Source organism: Phalacrocorax carbo, chromosome 3 (genome assembly GCF_963921805.1).
Source record: "Phalacrocorax carbo chromosome 3, bPhaCar2.1, whole genome shotgun sequence".
NCBI classification, from domain to species: domain Eukaryota; kingdom Metazoa; phylum Chordata; class Aves; order Suliformes; family Phalacrocoracidae; genus Phalacrocorax; species Phalacrocorax carbo.
Genome location: NC_087515.1, coordinates 369,759 through 384,014, shown reverse-complemented (window position 1 = coordinate 384,014; position 14,256 = coordinate 369,759). Strand labels below are relative to the sequence as shown.

At 45.8% G+C, this 14,256-nt stretch overlaps 1 protein-coding gene across 3 annotated transcripts in view; it reads left to right on the top strand.

The window, feature by feature from the left end:
* Window positions 1-14,256, top strand: part of LOC104045786 (sodium/potassium/calcium exchanger 3) — a 273,214-nt gene that overhangs the window by 25,071 nt on the left and 233,887 nt on the right. For all 3 annotated transcript variants that reach the window (XM_064445489.1, XM_064445490.1, XM_064445500.1), the window contains exon 2: window positions 3,781-3,918. In XM_064445489.1, the coding sequence (XP_064301559.1) occupies window positions 3,781-3,918 (138 nt within the window). The remainder of the gene's footprint in view (window positions 1-3,780; window positions 3,919-14,256) is intronic.

Here is a 14,256-nt window from a genome sequence, read left to right as displayed (position 1 = left end):
TTGTATTCACAGGGAAATCCTTGGAAGGCCAAACATTTGAAGAAGGCATCTCCTTTCATCTATAACTTCTATTTTCTGTTGCTCTGAGCCAAATGTGTTTTAGAGTGGAGATACCCAAGGCAGGATTTTGGGGTCAGCGGGTTGTGAGTCCTGCTGTGAGACAGCTGTCCCTGCTTAAACCTGGAGGTACCAAAGGAGAGCTTTTACTGGTGTAAGTCACAGCCATCCCATCAAGTTCAGCTGTGGACCAGTTCTGCTGCTATTTATGCTGATTTGTGTGAATTCTGAATGTAGCCTTTATAAACACTTTTATTGCCAAATTAAGCTTTTCCCCTTCCAAAGTCACCTCAAATGACTTTCTTCTTCTCTACCCCTCGCTTGGAAAAGTTTGCAATCTGAGAGAGAAAGGCGTTGTGGGTGGGGGGGGAGCAGCAGAGGTTTCTGCAGGAACTTCGGGGCCGTTGCAGCCGTTGCGGGTTCTCCCTCGTGCCTCTCCTCCATGCAGCGACGCACAACAAAGCATCGACTGCTTGGAGGAGAGCCTCTCTGCTCTGAAAACAGCTTGTATGTGGAACTGAAACTGGTTAGCTCAGATTACCAGAGTGTGTTTATTATTACGAGAGATGCCTGATGTTGCATTATTGCCTGTCTTCCTTCTGAGAAACAGAGTCTGCTTCTGTCAGTGATGTTTGTATGTTTGACTCGCAGCTTAAGTGCTTACCATGCTCACAGACTAAACAAACAGCATTCTCTAAAGTTTAGAGAATAGCAAGTACAAAGTGCTTGAGGCTTCAAATGATGATATTTAGTTTACCAGTTTACCAATACAAGTTAAATACTTTTTGCTTAGTAAACACAGGTGCTTAAGGCTGCCTGTGCAGTGGTGGTTCTTCCCCCAAATATGCACGCAGGCTGACCCTGGCATGTCTTGGGAGTGTTGGTCCCAGTCACTGCCGTTGGCCTGGGATGCAAGTTTCCAGGCAGCCCCTTCCCAAGGTTTGCCTCCCTTCTGGTAGCGTGACACGGGAGCTGCCCTGAGCAGACTGTGGTCTGGGCAAGCAGAGAAGTCTCGGGTTGACCACCTCGCACTCAATGGGATGAGTCCGAAAACCTAACAAAAGGGTTGGGACCTGCAGAGAACTTTTTACTTTACCCTTAAACACCCTCTGAGACATTGCCCCAAGATCTGAATCTCTGTTCCACTGCTCTTTGCTTGTGATCTGTCTCCAAAGTGCTGAACGAAGCTGGGAATAGTTCAGACTTAAAGGTGGTTTTGACACATCAGGCGTCGGGTGCGCTCTCCAGCCTCTGCGCAGACCCCCACTGCTGTGAATTCCCTGCGTGGAGTAAAGCCTGTCGTCTCCCGGTGGCCTCAAAACGCCCTAGATGTTTGGCAGACAACTGCATGTTCTTTCCAGTGGGCAGGACAGCCAGGCCCTGCTGCAACCTGAGTGCGTGCAGGAGAAAGGCCGTGGACAGTGTCAGTGATACGCACTTGAGGAGTAACTTGAGTACCAGTGTCCTTGTGAGAGAGCCCGTGTTCTGCCTGGTGGAAAGATGATGGATGGGTGGATGGAAATCTCTCTCAAATGCAGTTTGTTATGAGATGGGCTCAAGGTCTCTGTTGCAAGATAGCTGATTTGGTGCATGTGCCTGCTTGAAGTGGATGCCTTGGTGGCTTTAAAAAAAGGGTTTTTTTCTTCCTTGAATCTAAAACTATATAGGATGCGTGGAACTGACATGTGAGCACGTGCTTTCAGCCAATTAGGCAGACATGACACGTCCAAGGCTGGCCAGTGTTGTGCCAAGAATACAGTGGAAATCAGCCAGCTGTTTTTGTTGACATTGCTAAAATAGTTTCCCTTACCAGCACCAAGACAAAGCTGAAGCCGGGTGTAAAGCAAGGAGAGAGTCAGAAGTAGCCAGGCAAAGTAATGTGTTACCTTTTGTAGGATTAGTTGCTGCACGCTCGTACCTGAAACTACCCTGTGCCTTGTGAGTGTGCAGCTGGATCCAGTCCGTGAGTGTGGGTCCAAAGCAGCTATAGGACAACTGCAGTTTGTGCCGTGCTGCTGGTGGGAGCCAGGGTATAGTCGGTATAATGTGTCTTCACGTTCATTACATGCAAACTGGGTTTGGTACCCAGTGAGTTGACTTTCTGGTGTGTTTCTTGCCCAGAAGTCACTGCCTGCACTTGCTTCTCAATATTCTTTTCAGTTCCTTCTGGCTTCTCAAGGGCAGAGTCCTGGTGCTGGCTACTTTCATCCTTTGCTGGAGTCAAAGATGTGCCACTTCAGTCTCCTTATTTTATTACTCTTGCCTTCCAGATGGTGATTCTTATTTTACTGGGTTGATGGCCTAGGCATAGAGTTTTGGGGGTATTCTCAAGGGCAATCATATGTAGCACTGAAGCTTTGAGAGTGTGCAGCTGTTTTTCAGTCCAGTCTGGGTCATGCTGGCAAAGAAACCAGTGAGCAAAAGCAACGTGGCTGGTGTTGGAAAAATGAGAAGTCAGTAAATGTGTGCACGCTTCCCATTAGGAGGACGGGGCATGGCAAAGAGTATGCTCAGACCCCTCTGCCTAAAATGGTCAGCTCCCACTGGATGGGGGCTTATCCCTTTTTTTCAGTTTTATGTGAAGTCTGTGCCCCTGGTGATTATAGATGTTTCTTAATGGTTGGACGCAGGGAGGGCTACTGAAGTGACTTGGAGGCATGCTCTGGCCTCGGTGGGCTCGTGTTGGATGGGAATAACAGTGCAGTTGGGCTTAACAAGAACCATTTTGAGAACAAATATGGCTATACTCTCTTAAAGACATTTCCATCAGTTGTGCTCTGTGAGCAGAACCTGAAGGAAGCTGTAAATTTCATGTTTATAAATGAATGCTTCCCAATGTGTTGAAGAGCTGCCGCCTGCCCTGCAGTGAACAGGTTCAGGAGCGTTTCCACCGAAGTCATTAGACTTGAGCACAAGATATTGAGATGGATCCCTACTGACCACTTCAGTGAAAATAACTGTTCAGACTTTTATTGCAAAATGTAATTTGAAGATGGCGATGGCTCCTGTACCTCGGCCCCTCTCGATGCAGCCTCCCTGCTGCTGTTTCCTGACACAGCGTGCATTGCTGAGCTCTGCCCTTGCAGTCCCGAGGAATCTCACGCACGCTCTGCTGAGGCAGAGTTTTCCTAACACCTGTGTAGCGTTTTACTGATTCACAAAGAAGCCTATCTAACCTTTATGTCAAACACTCTGTTTCTGAGGCCTCGTTCAGCAGCAAACTGGATTGTAATCCTAAGCAGAAATGGCTTAAATGTTGTATAAGCATGTGCAAAATTCAGCTGGGTTTTGCTGGTACTTTACAACAGTGAAATGTCTACAGAAGTAATAAATTGAGGGTTTTTTTGTTGTTGGTGTGTGGTAGTTTGCGGTGGGGGGTGTGTGTGTGTGGCTTGGCTTTGTTTTTAGAGCAAAGCAGTGGATGGTACTCCAATTTTAAACTGGCCGAAGCTTACAACTTCTTGTGAAACCATAGGTGCTTTTCTAATATGAACCTTTGAAGTTGTGGAGGAATTAACCCGACTGCTGATGTTTTTGGGACTAACTGGGATGTGGAGCTAATGGCAGTGTACCTTTCCAGTGGGGTTAGAAACACCGCTGTTTCTAACCCAAGAGACACTGGGTACAAAATGCAAATGTTTTGGCTGCTTCAAGCATTCAGGAACAGAATTAGGAGTTGCCTTGCCTGTGCAGTCTCATCTATCTACTGCTCTTTTCCTTTAGGTTATGATGCCCTGAGTTATCCTGAGGAAAGTAATGACAAATGGAGTGGGAGACAGCTACTGCAAGCAAATGAAGGGAACACGACTGACATCCCAGAGGATGGGGGACAGCCATACGTCAGAAATTGCACTGAACCAGGTAGGAATGAAAGTTGCTTCTAGCTCCTTGGTCTTACAGTTGGCTTTTTTACTTCCAGATATCTGTTTTGGTATCACCTTTACTGCCAAAAACTTGTACTTATTAATTTTTAAATGCATAAACATACTTGTTGTTTTCCTTGTATGTGTGCACCATGTGGGTATTTCAAACTCTCTAAGCAGCTAGGGTTAAGAGGAGGACCTGCTGTCAGCTGGAGTACAAGACAATGTTTAATATGTACTAATAGCCAAGTGCTGAGATCATAAGAAGCATGTCTTCTGTGGTTCTTGCATAAACATTGCGTGCGGTTCTAGCAGTGGAATGAACATAGTGACAATGTGTGCTAATAGGATTATTATCTGAAAAATTAGTAGGTAGTCTTATTTAGTACAGGTACTTTCACCAGCAGTGGACCCAATGAAACCTAGTCTTCTGTGGCTTGAGGATGGGTTGATCTGCTGATGAGAAATAGGGCCCAGCTCATAACGTAGCTTTTTCCTCAGGGAGGGACTTTAGCAGGGTCCTCCTCATCTCCCTGACTCCTGTTCTTATGGAGCTTGTAGGAAGTTAATTTCATTGAAATTCTGCTGCTCTGTTATATTTTGTTGAAGTTGGTTAACATATTCCGAAGATTTTGGGGGAGGTGGGCACAAACACATCGGCTGTGTTCATATGCTTCATGCGTCCCACTTCCTCAGGAATCCACCAGCAGCCAGGATTAAGGCAGATTGGGTGGGGGAGGTTGTTTAACTGTAGGAGATGAGCTGATGTGCTTTTTGAATCTGCCTTCCTGAGCTATTTGGGGCTTTTTGTCTTTTTTTTTGTTGTTGTTTTATATTTCATTGTTCTTTTCACAGCAGAGCTTTGATGTAATTTCCTCAAAATTTGGGGTTGGGGAGGGGAAAGGTGTTTCGCCATTCTTCAGGACTTATGTAGGTTATGGGCCTCAAGGGAAATTCTAACAAATACGGTTCTTGCTGCACTTCTCTGCCTATAATTTTTCCTCCACTTAATAACATTGCGGGACAGATGGATGATTATGGTCTTTTTTAGACAGCAGAAACTAGTACAAAAATTATTCCTATTCAATTTTTCACTTGTTTGCGTATTTCCCATATAGTGCAGGTCCAGTCTTTCAGCCTCATGTCAGCATCTGTAGTAATCTTCCCCCCACTGCTCTTGGTACATCAGCACCTGCGGTCTCACCATCCTCAGCTATTTCTGCTGCCTTCATCAAGTGAGGTGGCCTATGGGAGATATGTGGGATTTTTTGTGGTGTGTGTTTTTCCTCCCCCTTTTCCAGAAGATAAAATGATAATTACTGAGTACATTGTATAATGTTCAGGAGAGAGAATGTAGAAGCACCTAAGTGAATTACCCTTTTTTTTCCTCTGGATTATCATGACATTACAACAGAATACATTCTGTAATAGCAAACTGATTAAAAGTACTGTAGAAAAGAAAGTAAACAAAAAATTTCAGGTCCTGTGTGGTGTTTTGTGGATTTCATTTGGACCATTATCATAGTGTAAATGTAAGTCATTAATGCTAGGCTGGATGGCAGTCAGAAATGTTTGAGTTGTCTTGGTTTGAACGGGACTCTGAAGTGTCTGTGAGTGTTATCTGTTGACTTCAGTGGACTGTAGGCCACCCGCAGCATACTTCAGTTCTGCTTTTCAGCAAACTGAGTAAAAGAGCTGGTATACTAATGCTGTAAATCGCATTAGTATGTTGTCTTGCCCTGAATGATTTTTGTGCTGTGTATGATAATGCAACATGAGACAGCAAAGTGATGTGCTTTGGGAAGGACTTCAGAATTTTCCTTTTTCCCTGCAACTCAGAATGATGCCAGGTTTCTCAATCCAGCGCAAAATGGGCCACCAGTCATGAGCTCATGCAACTTCTCCCGCTGCTCTTTTTCCTATGCCAAGAGTGAAACAGCCATTCAGGAGATTGAAATGGGACCTGATGATGGAACTGGGCTGCTGAGGTCAATCTAGTCTAATGCAAGCTTAACCATCATCCCAGCAGATTAGGATGAGGAGACCTTCAGCGCAGTTCCTAACAGCTTTCGTCTTTAAAAGCGTAGATAGGAATAGGGCGGTTCAAATCGGCGTACGGCTCTGACACTAGTAATTGTTGTTTTTAAACAAAGCTGATGGAAGGCTTGGTTCAACACCCTTCCAGGGCAGCACAGTCCTCCTTCCACTGGCTGTCTTAGTGTACTATCAGGCCCCCAAATAATATCTAGCTCTACAGGGACAACAGAAACCTGAACTGGTGCAGTAGTCAAGAAGCACAAGAGTTCACCAAGCGTGTCAGCCTTTGCCTTCTCTAAGTGCCTGCCTATACAGTGCTGCTGGAGGAAATTGAGGCAATTTGGCTAAAATTGTCATGTTGCTGAGCATAATTCACATATAGTGCATAACCTAACCATCGGGTATCTGTTGTTACTTGGGAATCAGCAGAGCTTAAACCTCCTTAGCATCCCCACAGGATGCGCACTTAATGTGTGTTTGGCCTTCAGGTGCTTCTCCTTTCCTTTGGTGAGTATTGGTAGGAAAATGCTGCCTGAAGAGACAACATTTTTTTCCCTGCCTACTTGTATAAACACCTACAGCTAGGCAAAAATGAGTGTTTTAAAAGCAGCTTCACCTCGTCTGTTGGGGGAGGGAAATAAAATGGCTCATTTGGAAGCGTTTTGTGGATTTTTGCAACACTTGGCTTTTGTAGTCTGTTGGCAGTAAACACATTTTTACATGCTAAAGGAAAGATCTTTTTTTCTTTAACTGCACGTGTATTTTCAGGCTCATTTGAAAGCTTGGCATGACATTTGCGAAGTGCTATTTTTATTTTCTAATGGTTTATCCAGTGGGCTATCTAGTAGCATTTTATCATCAGAACTGCTCTAAATACTGGGGGTTTTGCTCACTTTTCCTTTGAAACGTACATTATAGAAATATAAAGGAGTGAAATGGACAGAATCCAGCCTAAAGACCTTTTTCTGTAAATTTTTTTGTCCTCTTGTAATTTTTCACTCTGCTGTTCGAATTGCAGTGATAGCGTGGTCTTTTTGAGCAGTTACCTTTAAAACACGCTGCTTGTTCTGTGCTGCGTAGCCTTGATTCACTGTATTTTGAGCACTGCAGTATGGTGCTTGGAAATAAATCTTGCAAGGCTCGATCTGGAGAATGGTTGTTTCTGTATCAGGGTAGGAAGTAAGAGGCTATGTTTCCTTTCAAAAATCTGTTGAGCATAGCTGATGCAATGACGACATGGTAACCTTTCTTCTAGCTCCCTTGCCCTGTCAGCGTGGACAGAGGCGGTTAGCTGTTGTGCATATGCCTTGGTTAGGATTCAGCTCTGTGAGTGACTGGCTCTAGAAGCAGTTGCAAGCTGGTGCTCAGCTATGGATGATGTGGCAACAAAGTGTGCTCCCCAGAAAGGCAGGGAAAGCAGTAAGGCATGGCAAACAGATGAGATGAAATGCTAGCCTCAAAAGAGGACACCTCTCTTTGCAAGGCTGCTAGATTATTTTAGCTACTTGTGGGATCCGAGTACCTGCTGGTGGTATCTTCTGAAATGTCAATTTAAGCCTTATTGCTATGAGTCCTGTTAACAGAAAGAAGCTGAGACATATTCAGAATTTGCTCTGCCCTGATACTGTTGTTTTTTGCATTTGATTGTGTTGAGTGTTTGTGGAGGCAGAACAACAACCAAAAAAACCGCACTTTCTTTTCTAAAGAGCCTCTGCTCATTTGCCTCCTGCTCCTTTATTTTCCGGTCCTGTTAGCATATGTGCTTAGTCTATCCCTCTTGGATCCCTGGTGGCTCTTTGTGGGAGTATCTGACTGTGCTGTCATGCAGCAGATGTTCTTCTGGCCTCTCCTACCATCCTCTTGTCCTTGTATCCCCATGAAGGATGTGTAGAGCTAGAGGTGAACAAAAAAAAATTGGACAGTTTAGTCACAAAAAAGTGGTATTAACTAAAATATTTGCTGATTTTTGGCTAGGTTTGGGAAACAGTTCTAGCAAATACAAAAGATGATGAGGAAAGAGTGAGAAATACTCGTGTTACTTCAGGCAAAGAATCATTTAACCACCTTAGTCCTGTTTAGAAATATGACTCACCCACTAGAAGCCAACAGAAAGGCTTAAGCTGATTTAATGTTGAGCTTTGGGTCAGGTCCGTGTGCTACCAAAATCAGAGCTAGGTTTGCACATGAGAAATTTAGAGAAACTTGGTGTCAATTCACACCTGGTTTATCAGCTGTCATGAATGTGATAAGCTCATAGGCTGCATCAGGATGGGATGTAATGTGTCTAGAAGGTGATGTTGGAGGCTGCTTGACTGCGGCACGATGATGTCCCGGTGCCACCCCTCACTAGCTCCTCACTAGACTGACATATGCTCCCACTGGTGAGCTGTCATTGTGTTCCTCCCCCGGTGTGACTGCTTCCCATGTGCTTCGTTGCCCCTCCTGCCTCGGAAAGGCTGCAAATAAAGTAACAGTCCTGCTTAAGTGTGCCGTTGTAAAGTCATTATCAGTAATAGCAGGAAAGACGTGATTACTGCAAAAACGAAAGATCTCGGTATATTCGTTTAGACCCTCAGGCACAAAAGCGTTTAATTTAAACAGCCAAAGAAGTTTTTATGCAATTATTTCGTACATTTCCTCCTCTTACTTCCAAAGCAGCTTTCTCTTTTATCCATATTTCTCCAGTGAGTCATAGATTATGATAATGTAATTTGTAGTGCTTGGCTACAAAGTAGGTAACTCTTCCAGACTGCTTGCTTATGCTTGTTACAGTTTAGAGCCCTTTTTGTGTGGAACCACAAATCTTAGCCCACAAAACCCAAACGACCTCATGTGAATTTGTGCTTTCTGATCTCTTTCCCGTTAAATATTTGCTCCCCTCTGTTTTATGTACCCAGGCAGTGAGATTACCACAACCACCGCAGGTTTCTTGGTGACAGCTCGGCGGCCAAGCTCTGCCTGGTGCGTGGCGTGGCCCGAGGGCGGAAGGAGAAGAAAGCGTGGTCTGTTGTTGTACCTTTCTCCTCTTGCTGTGGGAGAGGAGTCTTGCCCTTGTGCTTTGGTGCCTGCACGGGCAGGCTGCGCTAGCAGTAAGCGCTCTCCCGGCTGATACGTCATCTCCAAAGTGGTGTTTTCTCTGTGTTAAAACAGGGCAGTGCAGTCCTCTTTCCTTGAGCTCACCCTGGGGTGTGGATGTGCTGAAGCACAGCCCGAGCACGCAGTTTTCAGCCGAAACAGTAGCAGTTGTCTCTGTGCTGGAAAGGAAACCATCTCTTTACCCTCATGCGTGCAAAGACTTCGGCATGTGCTCAGCTTTAGGTGGTCTGAGTTGTCCTGTGTTGTCATGCCCAGAATGACATCCAGAGAACACACACAGCGCACAAGATCTCTGTCTAGCTATAAACACGTGGCTGGTGCTAGAAGAGTCACTATAGCAGAAGAGTCCCTGCCCTAAAGACCTTCAGTGTTTCGGTGGAATAGGGATGGGAATGCTAGAAAAGTTAGTGCATTTATGCAGCTGTAAAACTCACTCAGTTGGATGAAGTTGAGGGCTTCTAATGTTCCTTGGTTTTCTCTGGGTTGCTTGTAGTCTACTTTTGGTGGATTGTCAGCGTTGTACAGATAAAACAGCCCAAGAGATCATGGCAGCGGCAGAAGTGCCTAGCAGATCCCCAAATTGTAGGGCAGTCCAAGGTGGGCTTGTGTGCTAGAAACAAGGTGTATTAAATGAAATACTCAGGCACTGAGTTTTAATGACTGGAGTTTGTCCTGAGATTCTAGGTCGAGTTTGTGCTTCCATGTATACAAGAGCACTTGGAGATATGTGTATCTGGGCAACAGTCTGAGTAGTGGGAGTAAAACCCGTTTGCATCGAGGCTGGAGAAGACGTGTAAATTAAATATGGGTAAGATGTGCTCATTCTTTTAGTGGAGCCTTGATATTTGGGCATGAAGGGTGATGGTGACCCTTTCATCTCTGTAGGTAACATGGCCTTCTTGCCTGTTGCCCTTTTTACCTGGAGATATGGTGACAGGCTTGGACTCTTTCCTTTGTGAGCATCCTTCTGCTTTTTGCCTCTAAGACGCAAGGAGTGGTGTCTTTACAAGCCTAGGTTTTGCTTTATTGGGTTGGGCTTGTGCATGGGAAATGGGAAGGCATAGAAAGACAGAACTCCTCTGGAAAGGTGCTAGAACTAGCTGCTGGCAGGGTGAGCAAGACTGCTGTTGCTCCGCCACTGCCAAGTTCAGGAAGGCCTTCTTCACGGATATAATATGCTATGTGAAGAATGATTTCCCCCTCCCCATCACCCCCCTATCTGAACTAAAATGCAATTTTTAAAAAAAGTTGCTTTCCTTCAAGCAAAATTGATTTTTTTCTAGCAAAACCGAAGGTAAAAACTTGTTTTGCTGAGCAAGTTACAAAACCTTACTTTCACCTGTGGAAACATTAGAAAAATAAATTGCTGTTAAGTTTAGTAACAAAATATAGAATATAGAAAAGACATTCTTCCTTCCCTCATGAATTTGACAGAAATTTGCCCAAACTTGTGCTCCTGCACTCCACTTCTGTCTGTTGACTGCTGTCTTCCACCCTCCCCCACAAAAAGAGAAGACTTGACAGAAGCCAGGAGTGTGATTCCTATGGAGCAGAGGCTGAGAGAGGAGTGCGTCGTGCTCACCAGGCACCAGCCTCTCCCACCTCTTGGGAGCGGATTGCTTATGCTCTGGCAAGGGTCATCCGCCCACTAAGGCAGATGTGAGTGGGTGCCACGAGGCTGGCGCTCAGGAGCTGGGGCCGCTCCGTGCCGTGGATGCTCTGTGGCAGCCGGGTGTCACCTGTGTGTGCTCTGTGGCCAGATGTGGCCACATCCCTTTCTCTCTGCCCACCTCCAGTTTCTCATCTAGGTTGAACTGGTTTGGGTGCCCAGTATTGTACTGATCCAAGGATTTCCAGTTTTGAGGACTCCAGTGTACTGTCAATTCACTCCCCACCCCCCTCCCTTGGTGCTTGCAAATTGGAGTTGTCGTTTGTCCCACCCCAGTATGGGAGTCCTGTTCCGGGGGCTTGGGGTCTGCAGTGCTAAAGCAGAAGTGCGCCCATGGCAGCGTTTTCTCCTACAGTAGCAGTGCAGAGCGTCAGGTATCATGCTTTGGGAGCAGGGAGTCACAAGTGATGCCACCAAATGGGTGGCATAGGGGGAACTTCCAGGGAGCAGCAGATCCTTGAACCTAGCAGGGAAAGGTTATGCCAAGAAATGTTTTTACAGGGAGGAGCCATTTACCATTGCAAGAGCTGGCCGAGGGAGTGGAAAATACAGCACCTCTGCTCTCCTTCAGGAGAAGCAGGGTGTCTTTCTCAATCATACTGTCCTGTCACGTGGAGGACACCAGCCGTGAGGTGGCGGTTGGCGAGCTGCACGCAGGAGGCTTGGGAAGCCTGGTGTTCTCATGGGCTGTGCCAGTGTAGCACACGTGCACAGGCTGAGGGCTGGGGTGGTGTTCTTACCCCTGCGACAGGCGGCGAGGGGTTGTGTGCTCCAGCGTAACAGCGGGAACGCTTGCCCTGCAGGGAGGGCACTGGCAGCCCGGCAGCGCCGCTTGCATCTGGGCTGGCCATGCGTGCACGTACGTACGGTGCTTGTTTGCTGCAGTGTCAGAACAATTATCCTCAGGCTGGGATTTGGCACTGCGAAGCTCCTAACTCTGGCGTTGCTTTGTGACTTGCTTTTGCTGCTTTATTTATAAACATGTTCAGCTGCTCTGGAGTTGAAGCTGAGCGAAGTGCACATTTGAATCAGCTTTGTTTGTGGCTGTGCTGGGGTCCCGCTGCAGGGTTTGCTTTCTGGGCTGTATTTTGCAGGGCCTTGATCTGTGGAACTGTTGGATTGCAGGATCTCTTTGAAATTAGGGGTGGTCACAAGTACTTTTTTAGGACTTTTCAGTCATCTAAGAGGGAAGAGCCCAAGTGTCGCTGAGTTCTGACGGCATATAGGCGAGCAGATTCCTTAGAACCAGCCACTCCAAGGCAGGACCTGTTGTGTACTTAAAACACAACTGTACCTGCACCACGTGCCAAAGGGGAAGCTCTGAACAATTGCTTTTTGCTTGGTACTTAAAAACTCTGAACTGATCTCCAAAATCCTTCAGTTCCCAGGAAAATAAGGCCCTCTGTGCATGCACAGGAGGCCAGTAGCATTTTTTTGCTGAAATTTTGCCAGTATTTCCATGTGATTCTGTATGCAACTCCAGGAGCTGAAGCTTTAGGGAGAAAAATAATACAAGCTCTGTGATTAAAATCAAGAGGTGGCAGTGCTATTTCCCGGTTTATCCTCAGTATGTTCTCTTGTGCTGATGAAATGCAAGAATTGGAAAAGGGAGGGGAGCTAAGCGGCAAAACAACAAAGTAAAACCCAAATCCTGAAATCACTCTCACCTCTAGGGTTTGTAGACAGATGAAAAAGGTGGTGAACTCTCATGAGTCCATAGTGCCCTCATCAGAAAGCTGCTGTTTATTTTTGCAGACTGCATCATTGAGTATGTATCAAACAGTTGTAATGAAACCACTACTTGTTCTAATAGAAAAGAATCTCATTAGACCCATTGGCTCCCAGCTTGTGAGTACTCGGCCTCCAGCCTTTTGCATTGCAACATGGCCGAGATGTGCACCAGTAGTCTGCAAAATCTCACCTACTGGGACTCATTTGCTTAATTGGCGATACTTGTGATTAGCATGTTCCCATTGTAATTGTTGTTTTCAGTAGAAATTACTGTATTGTCATATGCTAGCTAAGCAATAAGGGCCTTACAGAGTGTTTGTGGAAGATTTGAGTGTCATGCTGGGTGTTGAGTGAAGAATGCCAGAGGATAATTGACTGTTGCTACCCAAGAGGCATGTTAATAGTCTTGAGAAATGATGACACGTAAAAAAAAAAAAATCCTGGAGGGAACAAGGAACAGATCTTAATGTGTATACCTGCTGCTATCAAAGACACAGGAGGACATCATTTGAGAGCCAGTCAGAAGTGTGACCCAGTTTGCATGGGCATGGTAGCTCTTCCTAGTATCCCATTTATCAAGTCAGTGTTTTTGTTTTAGGCTGCCAGTAGGCTTTCCTGGCAAAACCTGAAATAGGGAATGCTGGACATGGAATTGCCAGCCAGGGGAATTTAGCAATAATAATGGTAGGTAGCACACAGCTGCAGTTCTCCTTACGGTCCGCATCTGATACCTTGAAGATGTTGTTTGGTGCCCATCAGTCCTTACTGCTTCAACCGCTTGTTCCGCTTTTCATCCCTGTCCCTCTAGGTGCATGGAGGCACCCACAGCCAAGCAGATTTGCCAGAATCCAAACCTTAATCTCTTGTATTTCACGGTGCTTTGCTAACAATAGGCTACTTAGTTATTTATTTAGTTTTTTTTCAAGTACAGTGCAAGGGCTTAGGGGAGAGATACACTCAGCTAAAACTGTGGACCGTGTAAGATAGGCATGAATAGGGCTACAGCTTCTGATCTCTTTTCTCTTTCTAGTCTTGATTTGGACTGTAATGAAATGACCCGCCTGCAACCTACTAGTCACCATTTAATTAAATTTGTTCTCTAGGGATTGCTAATCTAGCAGCCTTTGGCTGGTGCTAAATATTTCTAGATGTGAAATACTGACCCTGATGCTACCAGTCATGGTGAGAAAGCTTTGCCTCATATGTGCTTTTACTAAAGATCCTTTCAGGCCTGTGACTCGAGCATGGCCAGTGCAGGTGTTGGGATGCATCCCAGCTGGGAGGGGAGGGCTGTGCAGCTGCAGAGGGAGGTTTCTGGCATGCCCATGTCAATCTGGAGGAGGAGATGCGTTGCTGAACACATGTGGGGAGAGCAAAGGCAGGGGGGTGCTGTGCTGGCAAGCTGGTTTCTCTGCTGAAGGGGCATGGAGCCTAGGTGACCTGTGCCTGCCGGAGTGCCGTCTCATCTCTGTCAGACCAGAAATGCCCTGCACACTGAAGTGCTCTGCCTGCAGGTGTCCTGGTCACGGTCTGCTCTGGAGTGTGCTAAAAGTTTGAAACTTGTTTTGCTGTTCATGTAGACTTGCCAAACAAATAAGAAATAGACGTGGCAGCGAGCTTATCCAATGTAAAGCTGGTCTCTTTTATCCCCATCTTAAGTTCTTGTTTCCTTTTCAAAGAGATTGATTGGTCTGGATAAAGCATAGCCTTCAAACTATGAGCTTGTGGGATTCCAGTCTTATTTGATGGAGTGGGCCACAATAAAAATAGATGTATTTTTAAGAAGAAAGGAAATATGAGGTG